This window comes from Bombina bombina, chromosome 1, assembly GCF_027579735.1.
Source record: "Bombina bombina isolate aBomBom1 chromosome 1, aBomBom1.pri, whole genome shotgun sequence".
Lineage (NCBI taxonomy): Eukaryota > Metazoa > Chordata > Amphibia > Anura > Bombinatoridae > Bombina > Bombina bombina.
Window position 1 is genome coordinate 1,301,817,205 of NC_069499.1, and position 26,579 is coordinate 1,301,843,783.

The 26,579-nt window shown below is 34.8% G+C and overlaps 1 protein-coding gene across 1 annotated transcript in view; it reads right to left on the reverse strand.

Annotated features, from left to right (window-relative positions):
- The window catches only part of ZNF536 (zinc finger protein 536), a 433,592-nt gene that overhangs the window by 148,709 nt on the left and 258,304 nt on the right, over nucleotides 1–26,579 (reverse strand). The window contains exon 4 of the mRNA XM_053701773.1: nucleotides 12,705–12,745. Coding sequence (XP_053557748.1) covers nucleotides 12,732–12,745 — 14 coding nt within the window. The 3' untranslated portion in view covers nucleotides 12,705–12,731. The remainder of the gene's footprint in view (nucleotides 1–12,704; nucleotides 12,746–26,579) is intronic.

Genomic DNA, 26,579 nt, shown 5'->3' on the forward strand with positions numbered 1-26,579 from the left:
GTAACAATCTTACTGGATTTAATATTCCTTTAACATATGTTTATAACAATGATAATATATGCATATAGCATTATGTACTGTATACTATATTCTTTTATCATCCTGACTATCCCCTCAGGCTCCCACCTTGGATTTTGGGACTGTAATGCTGGAAGATAGATAGATAGATAGTTAGATAGATAGAAATAGACAGAAAGAGATAGATAATAGGAGAGAGAGAGAGATAGAAGAGAGAGAGACGAGAGAAAGATGAGAGAGAGAGATGAGAGAGAGATGAGAGAGAGAGATGAGAGAGAGATGAGAGAGAGAGAGTGAGAGAGAGATGAGAGAGATGAGAGATGAGAGAGATGTGAGAGAGAGAGAGAGAGATGAGAGAGAGATGAGAGAGAGAGAGATGAGAAAGAGATGATAGACAGACAGACAGGAGAGAGATAGATAGATGACAGATAGACAGACAGAGAGGAGAGAGAGAGACAGACAGCGAGAGAGAGAGAGAGAGAGAGATAATACATAGAGAGAGATAGACAGATAGAGAGAGATAGAGAGATAATCAGACAGACAGACAGACAGACAGAGAACTAATCAGACAGACAGAGAGCTAGAGAGATAATCAGACAGACAGACAGACAGACAGACAGAGATATATATAAAGAGATAGACAAAGAGAGATAGATAGATAGATAGAGTGATAGATAGATAATAGATTGATAGATAATAGATATAGAGAAAGAGATAGATAGATGATAGATAAATAGATTATTGATAGATAGATAGATAGATAGATAGAGAGATGATATATATATATATATATATAAATAAATAAAGAGATAGATAGATGATAGATAGAGAGAGAGAGAGAGAGATGATAGATTAATTAAAGATAGATAGACAGACAGATAGGTAGATAAATGATAGATAGATGATAGATATATGATAGATAAACAGATAGATAGATAGATAGATAGATAGATAGATAGACAGATAGATAGATAGATAGATAGATAGATAGATAGACAGACAGACAGAAAGATAGATATATAGAGAGAGATAGATGATAGATATATAATAGATGGATAGATAGCTAGATAGACAGACAGACAGACAGACAGACATACAGGGAGTGCAGAATTATTAGGCAAATTAGTATTTTGACCACATCATCCTCTTTATGCATGTTGTCTTACTCCAAGCTGTATAGTCAACAGGGTCGCAAGAAGCGTGTGGAAAAACCAAGGCGCAAAATAACTGCCCATGAACTGAGAAAAGTCAAGCGTGCAGCTGCCAAGATGCCACTTGCCACCAGTTTGGCCATATTTCAGAGCTGCAACATCACTGGAGTGCCCAAAAGCACAAGGTGTGCAATACTCAGAGACATGGCCAAGGTAAGAAAGGCTGAAAGACGACCACCACTGAACAAGACACACAAGCTGAAACGTCAAGACTGGGCCACGAAATATCTCAAGACTGATTTTTCTAAGGTTTTATGGACTGATGAAATGAGAGTGAGTCTTGATGGGCCAGATGGATGGGCCCGTGGCTGGATTGGTAAAGGGCAGAGAGCTCCAGTCTGACTCAGACGCCAGCAAGGTGGATGTGGAGTACTGGTTTGGGCTGGTATCATCAAAGATGAGCTTGTGGGGCCTTTTCGGGTTGAGGATGGAGTCAAGCTCAACTCCCAGTCCTACTGCCAGTTTCTGGAAGACACCTTCTTCAAGCAGTGGTACAGGAAGAAGTCTGCATCCTTCAAGAAAAACATGATTTTCATGCAGGACAATGCTCCATCACACGCGTCCAAGTACTCCACAGCGTGGCTGGCAAGAAAGGGTATAAAAGAAGAAAATCTAATGACATGGCCTCCTTGTTCACCTGATCTGAACCCCATTGAGAACCTGTGGTCCATCATCAAATGTGAGATTTACAAGGAGGGAAAACAGTACACCTCTCTGAACAGTGTCTGGGAGGCTGTGGTTGCTGCTGCACGCAATGTTGATGGTGAACAGATCAAAACACTGACAGAATCCATGGATGGCAGACTTTTGAGTGTCCTTGCAAAGAAAGGTGGCTATATTGGTCACTGATTTGTTTTTGTTTTGTTTTTGAATGTCAGAAGTGTATATTTGTGAATGTTGAGATGTTATATTGGTTTCACTGGTAAAAATAAATAATTGAAATGGGTATATATTTGTTTTTTGTTAAGTTGCCTAATAATTATGCACAGTAATAGTCACCTGCACACACAGATATCCCCCTAAAATAGCTAAAACTAAAAACAAACTAAAAACTACTTCCAAAAATATTCAGCTTTGATATTAATGAGTTTTTTGGGTTCATTGAGAACATGGTTGTTGTTCAATAATAAAATTAATCCTCAAAAATACAACTTGCCTAATAATTCTGCACTCCCTGTATAGATAGATAGAGAGATAGATGATAGATAGGCAGATAGATAGATGATAGATAGATAGATAAATATAGATAAATAGATATTTATATAATAGATAGATGATAGATAGATAGATAGATAGATAGATAGATAGATAGATAGATAGATAGATAGATAGACAGGTAGGTAGATAGATAAATAGATAGATGAAAGATAGATAGATAGATAGATAGATAGATAGATAGATGAGAGATAGATACATAGATAGATAAATAGATGATGCATAAATAGATACACAATGAATACATTTACATTATATTTTCAGCCCTATGTAAAATATGTTTGCATGAAGACATTGAACAGTAGGCATTTATGTAACTCTGATATATGTATTTATCTTGACGAATATTAAGCACTGCATTTAAGTGTAAAAAGGCTTTCTAAAAGTGAAATAGGAAGTACTTAGGAAGTACTTCAGTAGTGCATTTTAGAGACATATTAACAAGGAGTTAATTAAGGCCTCTGCAGGATAAGGAAAAGGTTTAGCTGTGCACTGTGTGAGGAGACACTGAGCTGTTAATGCTTAATGTAGAGCTCTGTTGAAGGATTACTGCAAACCATTGTGATTTTACACCTAAGAGTCATTTTAAAGGCATTTATATGTGTGTGTGTGTATGTTTGTATATGAGTATGTATGTATGTGTGTGTGCATGCGTGTGTGTATGTATGTGTGCGTGTATGTGTGTCCTTGTGTATGTTCATATGTGTGACTGTGTATGTGTGTTTTTGTGTGCGTGTGTATGTATGTGTGTGCGTATGTGTGTGTGCATGTGTATGTGTGTGCATTTGTGTATGTTTTTGTGTGTTTGTATGTGTGTGCGTGTAGAAAAAAGCTGCAGCACTCCAAAAATCTTACGTATGTGTGTGCGTGTATGTGTGTGCGTGTATGTTTGTATATGAGTATGTATGTATGTGTGTGTGTGTGCGTGTGTGTATGTATGTGTGTGTGTGTATGTATGTCCTTGTGTATGTGTTCATATGTGTGAGTGTGTGTGTTTTTGTGTGCGTGTGTATGTGTGTGCATGTGTATGTGTGTGCATTTGTGTATGTTTTTGTGTGTTTGTATGTGTGTGCGTGTAGAAAAAAGCTGCAGCACTCCAAAAATCTTACGTATGTGTGTGCGTGTATGTGTGTGCGTGTATGTTTGTATATGAGTATGTATGTATGTGTGTGTGTGTGCGTGTGTGTATGTATGTGTGTGTGTGTATGTATGTCCTTGTGTATGTGTTCATATGTGTGAGTGTGTGTGTTTTTGTGTGCGTGTGTATGTGTGTGCATGTGTATGTGTGTGCATTTGTGTATGTTTTTGTGTGTTTCTATGTGTGTGCGTGTAGAAAAAAGCTGCAGCACTCAAAAATTCTTATGTATGTGTGTGTGCGTGTATGTGTGTGTATGTATGTGCGCTTATTTGTGTGTATATATGTGTGCATGTGTGTATGTATGTGTGCATCTGTGCGAGTGCGCATGTATATGTGTATTTGTGTGTGCGTGTGTATGTGTGTGTGGGGACGTGTATGTATGTCCGTGTGTATGTGTGTGTATGTGTGCATGTGTGTGTGTGTATGCGAGTGTGTGCATGTGTGTGTATGTATGTCCTTGTGTATGAGTTCATATGTGTGAGTGTGTATGTGTGTTTTTGTGTGCGTGTGTATGTGTGCGTATGTGATTGTTCATATGTGTGTGTATGTGTGTGTATATGTGTGTGTGCGTGCATGTGTGTGCATATGTGTGTGTGTGCATGTGTATGTGTGTGCATGTGTGTATGTGTTTGTGTGTTTGTATGTGTGTGCGTGTAGAAAAAAGCATCAGCAGCACTCAAAAATTCCTTTAGTTTACTTTATTGCAAGCAAATTAGTAATGGCAAGAGAGTACATGGCTATAGATTAAGTCTGAGATTGCTTTATGTTAAAACCCTGTTTCTTTACAGATATGGAGAGTCCACAACGTCATTCAATTACTAGTGGGAATATCACTCCTGGCCAGCAGGAGGAGGCAAAGAGCACCACAGCAAAGCTGTTAAGTGTCACTCCCCTACCCATTAATTCCCAGTCATTCTCTTTGCCTCAGTCAGTGGAGGAAGTGAAGTTTGGTGTCTGAAGAAATTAATTCCTTTTTTGGGTACTTTTCCCTGCAAGCAAGGATTTGGGTTTAGCTGAGTCCACGTCAATCTCTTCAGTAGAGTAATAGTGGCTTTTAAGCAGTTAGGAAGTTGTGAGGTAGTCCTTGCTTTGTTTCCTAACACATTGCTGCCCATGGTACAGAAAGCCAGAGTTGGTTACTCTGTTCTTTCTTTTTCTCCAGGTCTCTGTAAGGAGTATGTGTCCTTTCACGCCTAGCTGCCGGACAGCTAGACTGCAGGTATGTGCTTTTGTTCTCTAGGTCTAGGTCTTGGAGACTTGCACTTCAGAAGAATATTTCATGTGCAGTAGATGGGGACATTTTTAAAATCCTTTATACAGGATTCTCTTTGGCAGTGGGCAGGCACATTATGTATCTTAAGACTAGGTGGGATATCTATCAAGCTGTCAACTTTTTTGCATTCGCTGGCACCAATACGCTCACTTAACATCGCGGCCGGGTAACTCAATATGCTCTCTATATTTATAAAAAAAGCCAGCAAAAAGACGCGCACCAAGTACAGGGCGATGATCATCGGACTGTTGTTAACTAGCAGTCATCAATCTTGCGTCTATTCGGCTTTTTACCAACTTAATTTTACCCTTTATTATTTTATTTTATCCTGTCACTAAACGCTGCCACTATACTAAAATGTTTAACCCCTATCTCGCCGCTCTCCGACCCCGCCGCAACATAAATAAATGTATTAACCCCTATTCCGCCGCTCCCCAACCCCACCGCCACTAAATAAACGTATTAACCCCTAAACCTCTGGCCTCCCACATCACTACCACTAACTAAACCTATTAACCCCTAATCCACCAGCCCCCCCACATCGCCATAAACTAAATTAAGCTAGTAACCCCTAAACCTAACAACCCGCTAACTTTAAATTAAAATTACCACATCTTCAAATAAATTTAAACTTACCTGTAGAATTAAAAGAAACTATTTTTAAACTGTTAATTAATCAACCCTAACTATTATCCTACAATTAAATTAAACTAGCAATTAAATAAACTAAATTACATATTTAAAAAACCTAACCCTACTAAAATTATTTAAATCTACTATTAAACCTTATTACAAATGACTAAATTACGAAAACAAACCTCATTATCAAAAATAATTTTTTTTTACACCTAATCTAATAGCCCTATCAAAATAAAAAAGCCCCCCCAAAATAAAAAAAAAACCTAGCCTACAATAAACTGCCAATGACCCTTAAAAGGGCCATTTGTTGGGGCATTGCCCCAAAGAAATCAGCTCTTTTACCTGTAAAAAAAATACAAACAACCCCCCAACAGTAAAACCCACTGCCCAACCAACCCCCCCAAATAAAAAACCTATCTAAAATAACCTAAGCTCCTCATTGCCCTGAAAAGGGCATTTGTATGGGCATTGCCCTTAAAAGGGCATTTAGCTATTTTACATGCCCAGACCCTAATCTAAAAATGAAACACACACAAAAAAAAAATAACACTAACCCCCGATGATCCACTTACAGTTATTGAAGTCCCGCTTGAAGGATCCATCCAGCCGTCAAAGTCATCATCCAGGAGGCAAGAAGTCTTCATCCGGGCGGCCTCTTCCATCTTCATCCAGCCGGAGAAGTCTTCATGCAGACGGCATCTTCTATCTTCATCCATCTGGCGTGGAGCGGGTTCATCCTGAAGACATCCGGCGCGGAGCATCCTCTTCATATGGGCGTCGTAAACTGGAACTTCAATGCAAGTGATGTCATCCAAGATGGTGTCCCTTGCATTCCTATTGGCTGAAAAATTTCAATCAGCCAATAGAATGAGAGCTGCTCAAACCCTATTGGCTGATTAAAACAGCCAATAGGATTTTAGCAGCTCTAATCCTATTGGCTGTATTAAAATCTTTCAGCCAATAGGAATGCCAGGGACACCATCTTGGATGACATCAATTTTTTATTTAGTATTATGTACTTGGAAGACTCTATGTCTTTTGACAAATGCTTGTTATGCCTAGAGGCACAAATTGTTTTGCCTATACAATTCTGTGCTGCATGATTAACTAGAACACTTCAATTTAAAGATAAATTGTTGCCCGCTGAGCCCAACGTCTCTCAGGATGATGCTGTTCAGGCAGGGGCGTATTAAGGCATAGGCCAACGAGGCCAGTGCCTAGGGCAGCAGATTTTTAAGGGGCAGCAGAATTTTGAGTCCCTAGGGCCACTCTACTGAACTCAGGGCTGGGTGGCTAAATCAACCAGGGCCCGGCTATTGCTATCCTATGGGATTGTATGTGGGTGCGCATGACGTGGTTACAGTGGAGGCGGAGCTCACTTGCGCAGCCTAGCCTGGACTGAGAGGGAATGTGGTATTCTTCCTGGCTCCACCGCCTGATTGAGACTCACACAGACTACACAGTGCAGTGTGCACTACACCGTGACCACTGTGAAACAGCATATGCTTTTCTCCCTTCAATACATCTTCATTAGGCATTAAAATACTTAAACGGATTAGTCACTAAATACTTGTACATTTACTAAAACTAAAAATATGTTGTATGCATTTAATACATTCAGAAACAATACAAGTATATACTTTATTATGATTGTATCATGTGACTTTATCCCCTACGATACAATTCCTAAACCTATCATAACTACTGTTGTATTTTTTAAGTACTTTTAAAGGCCAGTTTATATAGTCATTACATATTTATCCAAGCAGATATTTTGCTTAAATAACTGTCAATCACCAAAGAAGATGTTTAAGGTTAAACAACTACCTACTGACAAACTATCATAGAGTGAAGGATATTTTTTTCTGATATAAACACTTTAATCATCTGACTTGCAAAATAATGTCTAAATATATATATATATATATATATATATATATATATATATATGTGTGTGTGTGTGTGTGTGTGTGTGTGTGTGTGTGTGTGTGACCAGAGTGAATGCAAGCCCTGGTAAACATCTACTTAAAAAGATATTATTTTTTTAGATTTTACACTCTGCCCCAAAATTATGTCTAAAAAAGGCCTTAAACCTGGGGTGGGGTGGGGTGGGGGCAGCAGAATTTTGAGTGCCTAGGGCAGCACAAATCCTAAATACGCCCCTGTGTTCAGGCAATGCCACGGCTTTCTCCTCAAACATCCCAAGCCTCTATGGTGTCACATACAGTGCCCTGCAGTTCCTCTCAGCCTCCTGGAGGAGTTTATTTGCCTGTATTTATTTATCATGTAAGCCTAAATTTAGTTTTTCAGCTTGCTAACTTTAGTGTGTGACTAACATTAAGTGTGTGATTGTGTACACTGGGTCATGGAACTCTATAGCTCTTTTGCTTATAGGGACATTCTCTTTTACATAGAACAGAGACATATTTGAGCATTATGACCCTTTAAATGTTTCATTTCCAGTGTAAGTAAATGGTTTGCCTTAACTACAACAAAAACTCTGTGCTATTCTTTTATTAAAGAGTCATGAAACCCAATATTTTTCTTTCATAATTCAGATAAAGAATACAAATTTAAAAAAGTTTCCAATTTACTTCTATCAAATTTGCTTCATTCTCATGTTATTCTTTGTTGAAGAGATATCTAGAAAGGTAACGTGCACATGTTTGAAGCACCAGATGGCAGCCTTTTTTCCTTTTTTTTTCTTGCTAATGTATAACATTGTTGCAAAACTGCTGCCATATAGACACATGCACACTCCTGAACTTTCTTTCCTGCTTTTCAACAAAGGATACCAAGAAAATGAAGAAAATTGCTAATAGAAATAAAATAGAAAGTTGTTTAAAATTGTATGTTCTATCTGAGTTATGAAAGAAAATGTTTGGGTTTTATTTCCCTTTAAATTTGCCATGCAAACAGATTTTATTGTTCATGGTTCAAAAGTCATGAACAACTTGGTTTAAACTGGGTGTAAGGTATTCTAAAAGCTCTGCATTTCCAACCAGCATTTTATTAAAAAAAACGTTAATTGAACAAAGTTGGTTGAGGTAAGTCTAAAGGGACACTAAACCCATTTTTTTCTTTTATGATTCAGATAGAGCATGCATATATTATGCAAATTTAAGTAACTTTCTAAATTACTCCTATTATCAATTTTTATTTCTTCTCTTGCTATCTTTATTTGAAAAGCAGGAATGTAAAGCTTAGAAGCCGGTCCATTTTAGGTTCTGCACCCTGGATAGCGCTTGCTTAATAGTGGCTACGTTTAGCCACCAATCAGCAAGTGCTACCCAGGTGCTGAATCAAAAATGGACTGTCTCCTATGCTTTACATTCCTGCTTTTCAAAGATAGCAAGAGAACAAAGAAAATTTGATAATTGGAGTAAATTAGAAAGTTACTTAAAATCGCATACTCTATCTGAATCATGAAGCAAAAAATTGTGTTTAGTACACCCTTTAAGCACATGAGCTAAAATGTAGGACAATATATGTTATCTTCAAAAATCTGACATGTTAATAAAGATGGATCAACTTTGCTAGCGAGGAGCGAAATTTTAAAATGTATCTCTGCAGCCAATTCTACAAGGAGGAACATAATATGCTTTGAATTTCGTATTATGAATATGAATTTACAGGGTTTTTTTCATGTGCTATGTAGTTATATTACAATTTCTACTGTGCACCTTAAATAATTTCCTGTACAAGTTCAATACAAATGATATATTTTTTTTCATAAAATATGATTTTTGCAATTACAACTTTTAATGTGATTAAACAATTAAATTTTTACTGTGAATTTTTGTTTCAGTAATTTATTCCTTTTATACAATTTTTAAATTATAATTCTTTGTGAGTCCTATTGTAATGTATGCATATCCTCTGCAAACTTAAAAGTAGGGAAAACCCCTTTACAAGACATATTGTACTTAAGGTAAAAACTGCATTTAGAGAATTAGTACACGGGCTTCCTAGTATTGGCAAAATGTATTAAAGGGATAGTCTACTCCAGAATTGATATTGCTTTAAAATATAGATAAACCCTTACTTATCCATTCCTCAGTTTTGTATAACCATCCTCTCCAGACTACACCCTTATTTCAATTATTTTGACAGGCTTTCATTTTAGCTAATCAGTGCTGACTCGTAAATAACTCCACAGGAGGAGTGAGCACGTTACCTATATGGCACACATGAACTAGCGATGTCTAGCTGTGAAAAACTGTCAATAAGATAAGAGGCGGCCTTCAAGGAGCCTACCTAGGTTTACCTTTATCAAATAATACCAAGAGAACAAAGCAAAGTCTATGCTAAAAGTAAACTGGAAAGTTGTTTAAAATTGCATGCCCTATCTGAAACATGAAAGTTTAATTTTGACTAGACTGTCCCTTTAAAGAATTTTACAAGCCAGGGAGCTTTATAGAATTGGGCCCTATATGTTAAACGCCTGCAAAATAGTAAACACATAGTTAAATTCCTGCATGGGAGCTATAAGCATTGGAATACACTTCCATTACAGAGGCTAAAGACAACAACTTTAAGAAAACCTGGAATAATCATAAGGATATCCTACTAACCTACTAATGAAGCATATACTTTATAGCAGTGCTTTCCAAACTGTGTGTCGGGACACACTAGTGTGTCGGCAGCAGTGTGTAGGTGTGTCCCTGCTTCAGCACAAATTTTTTTAAATTTAATTATTTTTTTTTAAATAGTTTTTTGGTTTCTGACTTTCCACCTGCCTGCTACACAGATATCACATGGTTGACACGTGATTGATACCTAGTGGGTCACAGATCATCTTAACCAATTGGCACAGCTCAGTGGGAACTGAAAGTATTACCATTGGCGACACATTGGCTTGTGACTGCACGTGTAGCCAGTGAGTGGGACAGCAGTGTGTTTGCAGCCCGGGCAGTAGTCAGTCGGACTCACAGAGCTCTGAGGGTGGCAGCTTAAACGCTGAGCAGAAGTCAGTGGGATTTTTTTGCAACTAGCTCCCAGTAGTGCATTGCTGCTCCTGTTCTTGATATATGGATAGGAAGTGGAAGCTTAAAAATGCTTGATGATGAAATGTGAGTGTCTTTATCTAATATTTCACCAAATATTCCAAAACTGTTCATCCCATCAACCTCATACATCCCATTAAAATAGTAAGTAGCTATTAGTGATATTAAACATGTTTTTTAATTCTTGCACATACTTACTGTTACTTGTAAATACATTTTGTTATTATATCATTTATGTATGTGTCCATATCTCTTAAAACAAGTTAGTTTAACCTCCTGTTTGCCAGTACAACTGAATTACCGTGTCGCGAAATGATGTAGGTCTAAAAAGTGTGTCACCAACATGAAAAGTTTGGAAAGCTCTGCTTTATAGGAATATGGTCAGACTTGATGGATCTATGGCTATTTGCAGTCAATTTGTATGTTTTTATTGCAGCTCCAGAGCAGGAAATCACCAGTGAACCAATCAGGAACAGAATTCACACAAAGCTACCAATCATTGGCTGCGTTCTTCCCCTGTTACTAGGGTCAGCAATGTAAAAAATATATGCTCTAACTAAGCATGATTTAAGGTTATGTTTTAAGTCAGCTATTACACTTGACTTAAAAGGACAGTTTACTTCGGAATTTGTATTCCTTAAAAAATAGATAATCCCTTTATTAACAATTCCCCAGTTTTGCATAACCAACACGGTTATATAAATATACGTTTTACCTCTGTGATTACCTTGTATCTAAGCCTCTGCAGACTGCCCCCTTATTACAGTTCTTTTGACAGACATGCATTTTAGCCAATCAGTGCGGACTCCTAGGTAACTCCACGGGAGTCAGCACAATGTTATCTATATGGCACATATGAACTAGCGCTGTCTAGCTGCAAAAAAACCTGTCAAAATGCGCTGAAATAAGAGGTGGCCTTCAAAGGCTTATAAATTAGCAAATGAGCCTACCTAGGTTTAGCTTTCAACAAAGAATATCCAAACAACAAAGCAAATTTGATGATTAAAGTAAATTGGAAACTTGCATGCCATGAAGGTTTAATTTGGACTAGACTGTCCCTTTAAGACCAGTTAGTATTAAAGGGATAGCAAGGTCAAAATGAAACCTGCATGATTCAGTTAGAGCATGTAATTTATATTTTCAAATGTGCTTTGTTGCCTGGGTATCCCTTGCTAAAAAATACGCACATATCCTACACTAGTGTTCTTGCTGATTGGTTTATAAATTCATCCACCAATAAAAAGTGCTGTCCAGAGTCCTGAACCAAAAAAAAACAAAAAAAAGAAAGTTGCTTAAAATTGCATGATCTATCTGAATCACGAAAGAAAAAAATTGGGTTCAGTGTCCCTTTAAACAAGTCATATATAATACTAAAACATGGAGAAACAGATTAAAAGCATAGCTAATAAAAATGCTGTTAAATATTTGTTTAGACATTTCTTCATATCATTGTAAATAAATCTTGTAATTTAAAGAAAGCACATATTTTGTCCTCAATCAGTACAATGTATATTTCTGCTACAATAGATTATATATCAAGCAAAAACTAACCATATTAAGCATTTTATATTCAATAATAAAAAGACAATACTTTTGGAATGCAACAAAAAAATCTATTCAATATGAGACAGCATAGGGCAGATTTTTAAAAATGATTTCTTATTAATACAGTATAGGAGCTCTGAGATAAATAAGCATTTAATATTGAGTTTAATCATTTAGAACACAGAATCAAAACAGTTACAAGAGAAAGAAAGTATTTGTCAGTAGGAAGAGGTGGAGGGAGAAAGGTAATGTATTTTAACTTTTACTCTATTGAACTATATTTTTGTACTTTATAAATCTGAATGTAATCTCTAATCTCTACATACTTTATAGGTAAGTATGGGAACTTGCATTTCTGTTCTCTCTTTGGTGATGTTATATCAGAACTACAATAATATATATATGTGTGTGTGTGTGTGTGAGTGATTTAAAATGAAACAATGTATTACAAAATGTCACATTAAAGTTTCTTAAGACAATCATTATATAAACTGGCAAGAGAATATTATGAGATAGTGTTAAAAAGAAATGTTAAATAAAGGGTTAGAGTATAATTCCTTTGAACTATATCTCTTACATTTTAAAAAGCATAGGTATAAGAATGAGAAACATTAGTACAAAGTTTTAGTGATAAAATATAGTGTGAAAAAATAAAATACCTGTCTGGATTTTCTCTTGAAAATCAGTCATTGACAACCATCTGTCAGTGAGATAAAACCAGTTACTACACGTATAATATGAAGCAGCCAAGACACATGTCAAACTTATACAGTCTAAATGCAAGACATAGAGGATTGTTTAAATAAATGTGCAGAACACAGGATTTGCTAATTGGACTGCAGCTATGACCTGCTGGGCTGACCTGGTAACTGTGCACAATTGATCATGGGGTATATAATAAACTATTTAAAGGGATATTAAATTTAAATTTTTATGTCTTAAAACTTTCTAACTTCTATTATCTAATTTACTGGGGGTTTTTATATCCTTTATAGAAAATGAGCTCCTTTTCATGAGAGCATAATTAGGTAAGCACCATCACCATGCACACATTATGTGCTATGTACTGGTAACAGTTTACAAACGATTAAAACAAAGGGTGCTACAGTAGTGTATTAGGAGCTTTGGCTTAAAGGTTGTATAGTAAAGGACTCTCATATTTGTAAGTACTTAGCCTGTAAGTACTAAATCGTGTTTTATAAGTGTTCCCAGCATCCCAGCTTGCTGGCAACAGAACAACTAAAGGAAAGTGTGTGCACCAACCAATGAAGCTATAGGGAAACAGTCATTTATTGTTTTAAATGGAAATAAACCCAACATTAGTATTTCATTATTCAGATAGAACATACATTTTAAACAACGTTCCAATTTACTTTGATTATCAAATTTCCTTTGTTTTATTATTATACTTGGTTGAAAAGCAGGGTATAAGCTCAAGAGTGTGCACGTGTCTGCAGTTTCCTGTCATATAGTGCATCAGGCATGTGCACGCTACCTATCTAGATATCGCTTCAACAAAGAATAACATGAGAACCAAGCAAATCTGATAATTGAAGTAAAATGGAAACTATTTTAAAATTGTATTCTTTGTCTGAATCATGAAAGAAAAAGTTTGAGTTTCAAATCTCTTTAAGAATATATAATCTGGTTCAACTTGTTCCTCATACTTAAAATCCGTAATTAGCTTCTTGTAAACATTGCTGCCATATAATGTGTAAGACACTGAGCCTATCTCAATATGCTCTCATGGAAAAAAGCTTACTTTTAACAACATGTTCCTTTAAAGGGACACTAAACCCACATGTTTCTTTCATGATTCAGATAGAGCATGCAATTTTAAGCAACTTTCTTATTTACGCCTATTATCAATTTTCTTCGTTCTCTAGCTATCTTTATTTGAAAAAGCAGGAATCTAAACTAAGGAGCCGGCCCATTTTTGGTTCAGCACCCTGGATAGCGCTTGTTGATTGGTGGGTACATTTAGCCACCAATCAACAAGCGTAACCCAGGTGCTGAACCAAAAATTGGCCGGCTCCTAAATTTACATTCTTGTTTTTCAAATAAAGATAGCAAGAGAACAAAGACAAATTGATACTAGGAGTAAATTAGGAAGTTGCTTAAAATTGCATGCTCTTTCTGAAGCATGAAAGAAAAATGTGGGTTTAGTATCCCTTTAAGTATTGCATTGCGAAAGGTCTAAATACAAAATAAATGTTTTAAAATAAAAAAACTTTACAGATCAGGGACAAAGCCCTTTAAGCCATTTTTAGTATATTTAGGTTATATCCTCAGACAGATATAAATACGTTTCTGCTCTGATCAAGCAGTAACCATGAAGTATGTTGCAGGGCTAGGTTTCTGGATCCAGCAAGATATACTCTACATGGGGACAGTGGAACAATTATTTGTATCAAAGATTATTAGAAATTATGTTTCTATATTTCTGTTCTGGGGAAAACACTGTGTTGTCCTTATTTGTTTAAAGAGTGCTGCAGTACAACCTGTGCAATGCTAGGACACATCTACCAAAAGTGGTATTAATAAAACATACCTTAGCTTGTACTCCTTCTTAATATATTTATGCTTTAAAAACTAACTTAGGTTCTGTAATAAGTTTCTGTAATATTTCTTTGCTCCATTCCAGTAATACCAGCTAGGATGGAAAAGATAGGAGCAATTTTCTTTGTTGTTCATTAGTACTAATTTAATTGACAGGATAATTGTCTATGAAAATTGTCTAATAAAAATATAATCACATTAGAAATTAAAACAAAAACTAAGGTATATTTTATTTATATCATGTACATAATATTACATTTTTACACATTAATGTTCCATTAACACACAAATAAAACAGGGTTAATCTCTGTGGCTTTTATCCACTTAGCAGGCAGAAATGCATCTCATGGTCCTTATGAACAATTTTTTATGTGTCAATACTACAAATGTAACACTGGATCAAAGCCACTAGCACAGGTCACATATGTAATAGTTCATTTTTATTTTATGAATTTATTTTTTGGTGAAATGTGATGTTTTTAATATGAACTTGTGGAGACTACTAGAGTAACTTGCAAAATTCAGTGCACTTTTAGAATTCCAATTCTAGATTTGAAAATCCCAATAATTGCAATTAGAATCAATTTGATTTTTTTCTAAAATATACAAAAAACTTTATTTTCTGTCACAGACAGTTTTAAATGTAAAGTCAACACTATAGTATATATTCATGTATATTTTATAAAAATATTTTAAATAGAAGTTGTAACTGTATACAATATTTTTATACACCTTACAATAGTTAAAGTTAAAGGGCCACTAAACCCAAAATCTTTCTTTCATGATTCAGATAGAGACTAGAAATTTAAACAACATTACAATTTACTTCTGTTATTTATTTTGCTTCATTTTTTAGATATCCTTAGTTGAAGAAAAAGCAATGCACATGGTGAGCCAATCACACAAGGCTTCTATGTGCAGCAACCAATCAGCAGCTACTGAGCATATCTAGATGCTTTTCAGCAAAGAATATCAAGAGAATAAAACAAATTAGATAATATAAGTAAATTAGAAAGATGTTAAAAATTACATTCTCTTTCTAAATCATGAAAGAAAAAATGTGGGTTTCATGGCCCTTTAAGTACAGGGATTTGTATGTAGTGCTCTGGGATGCTATGCTCTTTCACATTAATTCTATTTTTCAAATTTGTATTGTTCTTTTTGTATCATTTGCTGAAGAGCATACCTAGGTAGGTTCAGAAGCAGACATGCATTGCTGGGAACTAGCTGGTGATTGGTGGCTGACAAAAGACCTCTTCTTATTGGTTCAACAGTTGTGTTCATCTAGCTTCCAGTAGAGGATTTGCTGCTTCTGGTCATACTCTTCAACAAAGGATAGCAAGAGAACAAAGCCAATTTGATAACAGAAGTACATTGGAAAATTGTTTTAAAGTGCATTCTCTATATGAAGCGTGACCGTTTTGTTTTCATTGTACTGTCCCTGCAAGTTTGGGCAATCAACTATTACAGATAAGGAAGTTAAAAAATAATCAAAAAGTTCTACATATTTTAAGGGTTAAAATATATTTTACTTTTCAAAAATGTTAATGCAAACCTGTTGATCTATGTATATGTGTTCAGCATTTATTTACTACTACTGTTGTGCAGATATTTCTTGAAAATAGAAAACTTATGCAAACATTCATGCTTCTGTTCTTAAAGGGACATAAAAACATTTTTGTTCCTTTCATGATTTATATAGATCATGCAATTTTAAATAACCTTCCGATGTATTTATTTCATCTATTTTGTTTTTTACTCCTTGTATCATTTGTTGCAAAGCATACCTAGGTAGGTTCAGAAGCTGCTGATTGGTGGCTGCACATATATGCCTCTTGTCATTGTCTTTCAGCTAGCTCCCAGTAGTGTGCATTAATGTTCCTTCAGCAAAGGATACCAAGATAATCAAGCAAATTAGATAATAAAGCAAATTAGATAATAGAAGTAAATTTGAAAGCTGTTTAAAATTGTATTCTCTATCTGAATCATTAAAGAAAATGTTGGCTTTTATTCCCCTTTAAGTCATCTATCACAGGTAGCAGAACTCAAATAAAATGGCAAATATTTTTTAATCATCTAGCAGTAATTTTGTCCAGTCCCTGCTTCTGTAAATGTTGTCAGAGGACTGAAAGACGGAGCCAATCAGAGACATTCTACTGGCTTGAGCAATCCAGTCATTGATCCTCTGTCATCCACAGAAGCAGGTGTTCGACAAAGCTACAGATATAAGTATGTTCATTTTGTATTTTGTATTTTTTTTACAAAAATTAAACAGAATGATTTAGATAGATTTTTTTTAAGATTGGTTACTGGAAGTGATAAATTAAATGTGTATCACTTTTATTCACTTTAATATTACATCTTCTACTTTAAAGGGATAGGAAAGTCAAAATGAATTATTCAAATAGAGCATGCAATTTTAAGACACAGTTAAATTCACTTATTTTTGCGTGCTTCAATCTCTTGGTATCCCTTGTTGAAAAATAATATGCACATATCCTACACTAGTGGGAACTAGCTGCTGTTTGGTGCCTGATCCCATAAAATGTTTGATTCCCTTTGCAGTTATGGTCATTATATATTTATGTGTAAATATACATAATAAAATAAAAAACTGAACGAGAGCAAAGAATATACATAGTGTGTATATGGGTATATATCTATATGTGTATATTTATATAAAATTGTATATCAATATATACATATATTATAAATATATCAATATGATCTAGAAATATTGCTTAATTAAAAAATTATTATTTCATATTTTAATTTTTGATTATGAATTTTCATATGGAGTTTTCTTTAACCTAGTAGGGAACCGTCACCTCCAGAACACAACAGGTTAATGGTAATACTATTCAATTTGTGGTTTTACAGCAGGAGAAATATGGCACAGTCAGCTCCCCCTACCAAATAAGAATTATATTTCAATTCAGTTACTGCCAAAAATATTAATATGCTTTAAAAAATGGTGTACTGTGTTTCCATTAGGATTCCATAATTCTTACACGAATTGTAAATTGTACAACAATCTGTAGACTTTTCTAGTTAATCCAGCTGCTACATTGAAAATCATGCAGAGAAAGGAGGTGCAGTGTCTTTTCTCAAAGGATTACTGTATGTTTATTATATTTCGTAAAAAGTGTAAATATCTGTTAATTCAATCTCAAACTCAAAACTCCTCCTTTGTTTGTAAACTGGTATCTCAAATCTTCAAAACCATCAAGATAATGGCATTGCTTGTTGAACATAATTATTGTAATATTGAGAGCACAGCACAAAACAGTATGTATATGAAGGTTCTTTCAGTTTTGTCTATACTATACAACTGATCTAGTTTCATTTCTGAATTCTATCACAAGTTTATTTAAGAAATATACAAAATCATCTGTATGGCTTCTGTTTTCTGGAAAATTAGGATTGGAGCTTAAAGGTTTTGGGGAGGAGTCTGTCCAGTCTGAGATGGGAACAGATGATTATGGGAGTTTTAGAGGAAGTGTTTTTTTCAGATTTGAAATCTATCATTTGTTTATATATGAATTATAGTAAACTATCGGTGTAGTTTCTAAATCCCAGAAAATCTCATTATTATTATTTTATTCTATACTGCCATCTTGTTGAACTGAGGGCTGAGGGTCGACTTTTGATCAGTAACGTCCACATTTTCAGTACTTTAATGCAGGACTGGATGTAAGGGGTAGATGATTTAGGGAACATACTCATAAATCTTGGATTTAAGTATTTAATTAGAGGAGAGAGTATTGGCAGTCAGGGGTGAGGCTTTGTATTACTGGAACTGCTTTGGGAGGTTCTGGTCTTCTTTGAAAGAAACATAGACATAAGTTACAAATACAGCCAGGGTAAATGTCCAGGGTTCAGAGACGGCACCAGCTACACCCAGGCACACTCATTGCCGTCTATGGTTCAGGCCTGCCCTCCTTGTTGTGACTTCGCCCATAAGAAAGCTCTGTGCAATGCCCACACATACCTGGCCTGTCTGTACCTAATATGTTGTTATTTTAACATAACCAAACTCCACCAACCACATTGCAGGAGCCAATCAGAACTTGTTTCTGGCGTAGTCAAGGCTTGACACTGTCATTGTGTTTTTGCAGAAAAATCATTGTTTTGTAGTTTCTTATCTGATCACCTCTAATGAGGCCTATTGGCCTAAATAAGTGGCACTTAAATTTCATAGTTAAATTACAGCAAAAATAAATAATAACATTATATTGCAAAGTTCTTTTATTGTGCTTAATTAATTATTTCATATTACAATCTTGAAGCATTTTTCATATCCATTTAAACACATTTACAAATTAAAAAGCAATTTGGGAAGTATGTGTTTGGATATGTATGTGTGCACATGTGTGCTAGCATGTATGTGTGTGCGTGTCTATGTGTGCGTGTGTGCGTGTCTATGGAGCATATGTATCAAGCTCCGAATGGAGCTTGATGCCCCGTGTTTCTGGCGAGCCTGCAGGTTTGCCAGAAACAGCAGTTATAAAGCAGCGGTACGATCAGGCCCATTGGCTGCGAGTCTGCAGGGGGCAGCGTTGCACCAGCAGCTCTTGTGAGCTGCTGGTGCAATGCTGAATACGGCGAGCGTATTGCTCGCCGTATTCAACAAGGTCGGGCGGACCTGATCCGCAGTGTCGGATCAGGTCCGCCAGACCTTGATACATATGCCCCTATGTGTGTGTGTGCATGTCTACATGTGCGTGTGTGTCTATGTGTGCGTGAGTGTCTATGTGTACGTGTCTATGTAAGTGTGTACATGTCTATGTGTGTGTGTGCCTACGTGTGCATGTCTATGTGTGTGTCTATGTGTGTGTGCGTGTCTATGGGTGCATGTGTGTGCGTGTCTATGTGTGCGTGTGTGTGCGTATCTATATGTGTGCGTACATGTCTATGTGTGCGTGTGTGTGCGTGTCTATGTGTGTGTGTACATGTCTATGTGTGTGTGCTTGTCTATGTGTGCGTGTGTGTGTGAGAGAGAGAGAGAGAGAGAGAGAGAGAGAGAGAGAGAGAGAGAGAAAGAAGAGAGAGGTGAGGGGAGAGAAAGTGACAAAGAAAGCGATAAAGGAGATCTTCTAAATTGCTAGGGGGAAAAGTCTAAATATCGGAACCAAAAAACTTTTATTTGTATAGAAGAAAGTGTTTAAGATGGTTCAAGTCTTATCGACAAATGAAAAATAGGAAACTACTCAAAAATATTAAGAACTATATAATATTTGTATTGCTTATGATTAATTTCAGTAAAACAAGGAGATTATATGTCAGCAAAAATAGAGATTGCATTTTCTCTCTACAGTGTAGTATATTCATCAAAAGTTCCTATTCATTTTTCATGAGATAAATAAGTCACATTCCTGCGTTCTGTGTAACTAATTCATCTAAGTGTCTAATGGATCATAGAGTGTGATGATCAGGCTTCACAGAATAAGAAAACACAATGTGCTAGATTTGCTTAGACTTACTTAGACTAGACAGGAAGAGGTGGCATAATGCAAGAAAAAAAAAATCTTAATACACATTAAAGCCAGACAATAGTTTTGATTGGGTTTAAAAATAGAGCATTTTCTAACATATTTTGAGAAACATTTTGTTCACAACAGGAAAAGCTTTTGATAATGTCACAAGGGACTTTACATTTTTTTTCTAAATATTGTTTTGAGGCTTATTACATGCAAATTATGACTGCATATCAGTGCTTAGAGGCACATTATAATATGCCTGCTTTACAGTGCACTTATCCATTCTTTCAGAATTCACTAACACAAGCTTGAAAAGACCTATACGTTATAAGATATTCCTCATGAAAATGCCATTATAATGCTGTTTCAAGATACTTCTCTTTAAAGATTCATTATATTGCATTAACCGCTTAGGGGTTAAACACATAGTTAATATACTGCTTTGGAGCCACAGAGAACTGCTGATCCTTAACAGATAAGCCACTGAGCCAATCAGCAACAACAGTCGCACAACTGGGTCATGCAACTACTGCTGCTGACTGGCCTATCCGCTGTATCTGTTTGAGACTAGTGGTAATTTACCTTTGTGTTTAACCCCATTGCTGGATTGCTAGTGCTAAAAAGGCTTGTTCTAACAATATAGAGCATGTAATGCCTCTAAAAACATCCGTCTTAGGTGTATCGCTCATCATGAAGACTGTTTAGAGTTTATCTTTAGTTAAAGTCTATTTTTAGAAAGAAAGAAAAAAAAGCACAGTAAGGACTACTAGTTGTGAATATGTTGCTTTTTCATATGTTCACTATTTATTTTCAGTCCATCTCACTTTTATTGAGTTCTAAGCAAAAAATAAAATATGGCCAAGATGCAGAGAAATATCTAACATTAAGATTAGCAAATGAAAAAGATTATCTGTGCTTTACTGAATCCATTACAGTATGCTTGACTTATTAAAGGTACATGCAACGGTTTTAAACAACATTACAATTTACTTCTATTATCTAATTTGCTTCATTCTTTAGATATCCTTTGTTTAAGAAATAGCAATGCACATGGGTGAGCCAATCACACAAGGCATCTATGTGCAGCCACCAATCAGCAGCTACTGAGCCTATTTAGATATGCTTTTCAACAAAGGATACCACGATATTAAAAAAATAAAGAGAAATTAGATCATAGTAGTAAATTGGAAAGTTATTTAAAATTGTGTGCTCTTTCTAAATTATGAAAGAAAAAAATTGTTTTTCATGTCCCTTTAAACATATTTAAATTGATAGGTTTAAAGGGACATAATAGTCGAAAAATGATATGCTCTAATTTGTTATTATTTGACTATTATGGCCCTTTTAATTGACCCTCAGGTATTTATTATAGACTTTTTTTTATTAAAATAGCCAGTAGGTGGAGCTGTCTGTTTGTGTTGCAGCAAAGCCAAGCAAGCTGAAATTAATCAGTTTAACCAGACCTGAGCTAACGAGCAGATTTCAAAGGAACATGATCTTCCTGTCTATAAATCAGTCCAGATTGGAATGCATAGAAAGAACTGTTTGCAGAAAAATGCAAGTGAAGTCTGTGTTTTGTGATTATTTTATTAGGTTTATAATGCTGTTTAGCAAATGTTTTTGTTCATTTAACTTAGTTTAATTATATAGTCTGTGTTGTGTGATTATTTTATTAGGTTTATAATGCTGTTTAGCATTTAAAGTCTTCATTTCAAATCTTTAAAAATAATGTATTAGGTGTTACTTATGACAATTTTGAGAGGGGCCTGGAACCTAACTCCCTCACTTCCCATTGACTTACATTTAAAACCGGGTTTCAATTTACAACGGTTTCGATTTACAACCATTCCTTCTGGAACCTAACCCCGGCGTAAACTGAGGGCTACATGTATAAATATATATATATATATAAAAAAAAAAACATGGCTAGAAGCATTGTTATAAACACTGCTGCCAGATAACGTGCATACTCCTGAGCTCTCCTAGGATTACATAACGAAGGATGCCAAGAGAACTAAGCAAAACTAATCATTGAAGTGAATTGGAAAGTTGTTTAAAATGTGTGCTCTATCCAATCTGTTAAAGTTTAATTTTGACTTTACTGTCCCATCAAAAATCAAATGACTGAATGATCAGAATCTTTTTAATGGGACATTAAGCCCAGCATTTACTCTCCCCATAATTGGCCATATAGGCTTACCAGAAGTCCCACTTTTACTGGGATTGTCCCGGTTTGGAGGCGCTGTCCCAGTGTCCCATCCAGTTGTTCATTCTGTCCCAGTAGGGTTGCCACCTCCAGGTTTCAAATCATGTGTCCGGGTTTCAGACCACCTGAAACCCAGACACATTATTCAAAATGACTGGACTGTGGCTCTCCAGCATAGTTGGATGCTGGTACTTTGTTACATACAGCCCTGCTTAGCTTAACGTTTGTGTCCTTCAAAGTTTACATTTAGTAATACAGGCAGTGAGCAACATAGGGTTTTTTTTTAAATTTTGTAGTATTACTTGGTTTATTTTTCTAAGAATTTAACACTTTCTCCCCCCAGACCCTTGGTGTCATTGCCGGTAATACACCTTTAGGGGAATCATATGGGTATGCACGTAAAAAGCAGAATTTAGAATATTGCACGCACGATAATGTATTCCCCCATAGAAGTCAATGGAGCAAAAAGTGGGGGGGGGGGGGAACACCCTACTCTGCCGCGAAAATCCGATCGCACATTCTCAAGTGTGCTAACCTGACATGAAAATATTAATATTTCACATTCCAATGTCCTTCAAATAGAAGATTATGTTGTATTTATTCATAAATACATATTTCTACATATATCTGATGGTATTTTGGTACAATATATATCTATACATATATATATATATATATATATATATATATATACACACTAGGGATGGGCGAATGTTTCACAACATTCGAAAAACGGCAAGAATTTTAACACATTCGTTCGTTCGAATCGAATTTCGAATGTATACATAATATTCTTTTCGAAAAATTCGAATTTATATTGTAATAGTATTTCTAATGATTTTTCTTTAAATGTAATATTCGAATTATGCAATATTCGAATTCTAAAAAAATTCGAATTTATATGTTTGTAATAGTATTTCTAATGCTTTCTTTAAATGTAATATTCGAATTATGCAATATTCTATATAGAAACATTCAAAATGATGTATTTGTAACTATTATGTATCAATTTACGAGATTCCCGCCCTACCACATGAACTATTGAACTTCTGAATAGTATTTGTTAAATAGAATGTTAAATTCGAAATTTCGAATGTGGACATTCGATATAATTATAAACATTCGAATTCGAAAGTGACATTCGAAAACTGTAAATAACATTCGATTATAGAATTTTTAAGAATATTCGTTCTTATCAACATTCGGATTTATAATTCGAAAATTTACACATTCGCCCATCCCTAATATACACACACACACACATACATTATTATTATATTCAGCTATAGATATTTACAGAGATATATAGGAATGTCTATTTAGACATATTCTGCTAAGTGCAGAACATTGGAATGTGACATATTTACAGTAAATACATAGTTAAAACCATTATTAAATATGAATATAAATATGTTTATTCATGATTTTGTCTACTTAACTACACAGGGCTTCAATGCACTTATATATATGTACATATGTGTACATTTGTATTTATGTGTTTATATGTGTATATATGTCTGTAAATGTGTACAAATATATATATATATATATATACACACACACACACACACATACATACATACATATACTTATTTAGACATGTACATGTATGTATCTCTATGTTAAAGCCCTTTGCATAACCTTTTTTTTCTAACACCAGAGACCTCATTCATATATTTGAGCCCTTATAACTTTTTTTGTGCAATATTTTTTGTAATAATTTTTATTAGATGGTATTATTTGTAACTGTACTTTGCAATGTATTTTTGATGTGCTATGTGACAGTTTTTTCATTTTACGAAACAGTTAACAAAAGCTTTGGGGGTGCTGTAATTAATCTAGCATAAAACGCAATTGCTCTCAAGCAATCGCGTTTACTTTTAACTTGCAATACCAGCGATAAACCCCTTTTCGCTCGTGCATAACTGTTAACGCGCAACTCGTAATCTGGCCCAATATGTTTAACAATTGAACACATTGCATTGTATAACCATTATTTATTTTGCCAGACCATTTACATCTGTCCTTAATTGGTCACAGCAAAGAATAAAAACATAAATTCTAAGAGAGAGATGAGGCTAAGCGCTTTGGGACTTACTAAGCGCTTTGGGACTTACTTAAGTCGCTCAACACATAGGTGCTCTAGCTTACCTAAGGGCGGTAGGTAATGTAAAATTAGTGAAGAGCACCAAAGGTAAGTGTATAGTATAATTTTATATTAATGTAACAATGTATACATATTGGATATCACTCCAATACGTGGATAAAAACAATAATAAAATAACAAAAAATAATAACAATTGAAATAATAACACAGTCAATCTATAGATTCCTAAACAAAGTTAAAAACAAGCTACAAGGTGCACCTTGAAAGGTCTGAATATATGAATGTCCCTGATTCCTGTCGTCCAGTAGAAAGGAAATGCCCAAGTGTTAGTGTGTTCCAATGTTATGGTGCTCCAGGTGTGTAGTGGTGAAGACTCCAATGCCAAACAAAAATATGAAAAAATGTGAAAAAACAGCAACAAAAGAGTAGGGAATAGTGACCCTAGCGCTTGGCAAACGTGTTTAACACATCAAATGATGAGAAAAAATAATAATAATGAATTATATTTGTATATCACAAAAAGGTGAAAAAAGTGAAAAATGAAAAATGGTAAAAATGAGAAAATGAAAAAATTAAATGCCAAAATAAAATATATCCTTATAAGGACTCTTCTCTGTGGTGTGTAGAGATTTCTAAAGTGATGGTGAAAGTGTCTTCCTAGTAACCTGTGAAAATATATCACAATAGTGCAATAATGCTAACAATATTTATAAAACAAAATTGAAATGAGGCTTACCAATACTGTCAACGCGTTTCGGCCCTAGGTCATAGGCCTTTATCAAGCCTAGTGTATGGTAATGCCTCTAAGCCTTATATAGTGTATGTAATGGTATATTGAAGTAGTAATCAGGTTACTAGGAAGACACTTTCACCAACACTTTAGACATCTCTACACACCACAGAGAAGAGTCCTCATAAGGATATATTTTATTTTGGCATTTCATCTTTTCATTTTTCTCATTTTTCATTTTTCACTTTTTTCACCTTTTTGTGATATACAAATATAATTCATTATTATTATTTTTTCTCATCATTTGATGTGTTAAACACGTTTGCCAAGCGCTAGGGTCACTATTCCCTACTCTTTTGTTGCTGCTTTTTCACATTTTTTCATATTTTTGTTTGGCATTGGAGTCTTCACCACTACACACCTGGAGCACCATAACATTGGAACAAACTAACACTTGGGCATTTCCTTTCTACTGGACGACAGGAATCAGGGACATTCATATATTCAGACTTTTCAAGGTGCACCTTGTAGCTTGTTTTTACTTTGTTTAGGAATCTATAGATTGACTGTGTTATTATTTCAATTGTTATTATTTTTTGTTATTTTATTATTGTTTTTATCCACGTATTGGAGTGATATCCAATATGTATACATTGTTACATTAATATAAAATTATACTATACACTTACCTTTGGCGCTCTTCACTAATTTTACATAAAAACATATATTCCACTAGACAATAGCTCTTGTTTTGCAAAACCTTGTAAATTTGGCTATCACAGTGACAGTGTTAAATAATTTTAAATTATTTCTTTTGCCATGCAGTACTTAATTGTTGATATATATGCTATGATTTTCATATCTCTTTAAATAAATAATATAAATGACTATAACAAAAATTTCAGTAATTTATTTTATTCATACTGCTGTTATGAGGTTCTCTAAACACTATCAGCATTATATAAACTACTAAATTCCTCCAAACTTACCATATACCCAAAAATCTGATATTTTATTTTCTATTTCAGATTTGTTTAATTGATTTAATATAATATACTGTTCTCACCACCCTTAATAATACACTTGCTTTTGTTAAATTAGAAATCTACACCTTAATCGAACGACAATTCTCAATATTGAAATTCAAATTAACTCTATTCAGCAAGCATTTAATCAAGGTTATTTCCAAGCACAATATTCTCAGCAATAAATACTAAACAATAATTATTATTGGGTTTTTGTTTATCATAAACCTATTTCTGCTATTAAGAATGTATATCGGTGCATGCTGTTTTTATTGTATATATTTTCTGTGATATATAGGCACAATTCTTCTTAAGAAGTTACAGAAAATGTAATTTACAAATCTTATTCTCAATCATAATAAATTTTTCTTTCAGAACACGGTGCTGTCATTTCTCCCTCCTGTGCCAGCTGTTCTGTACTCTTGCC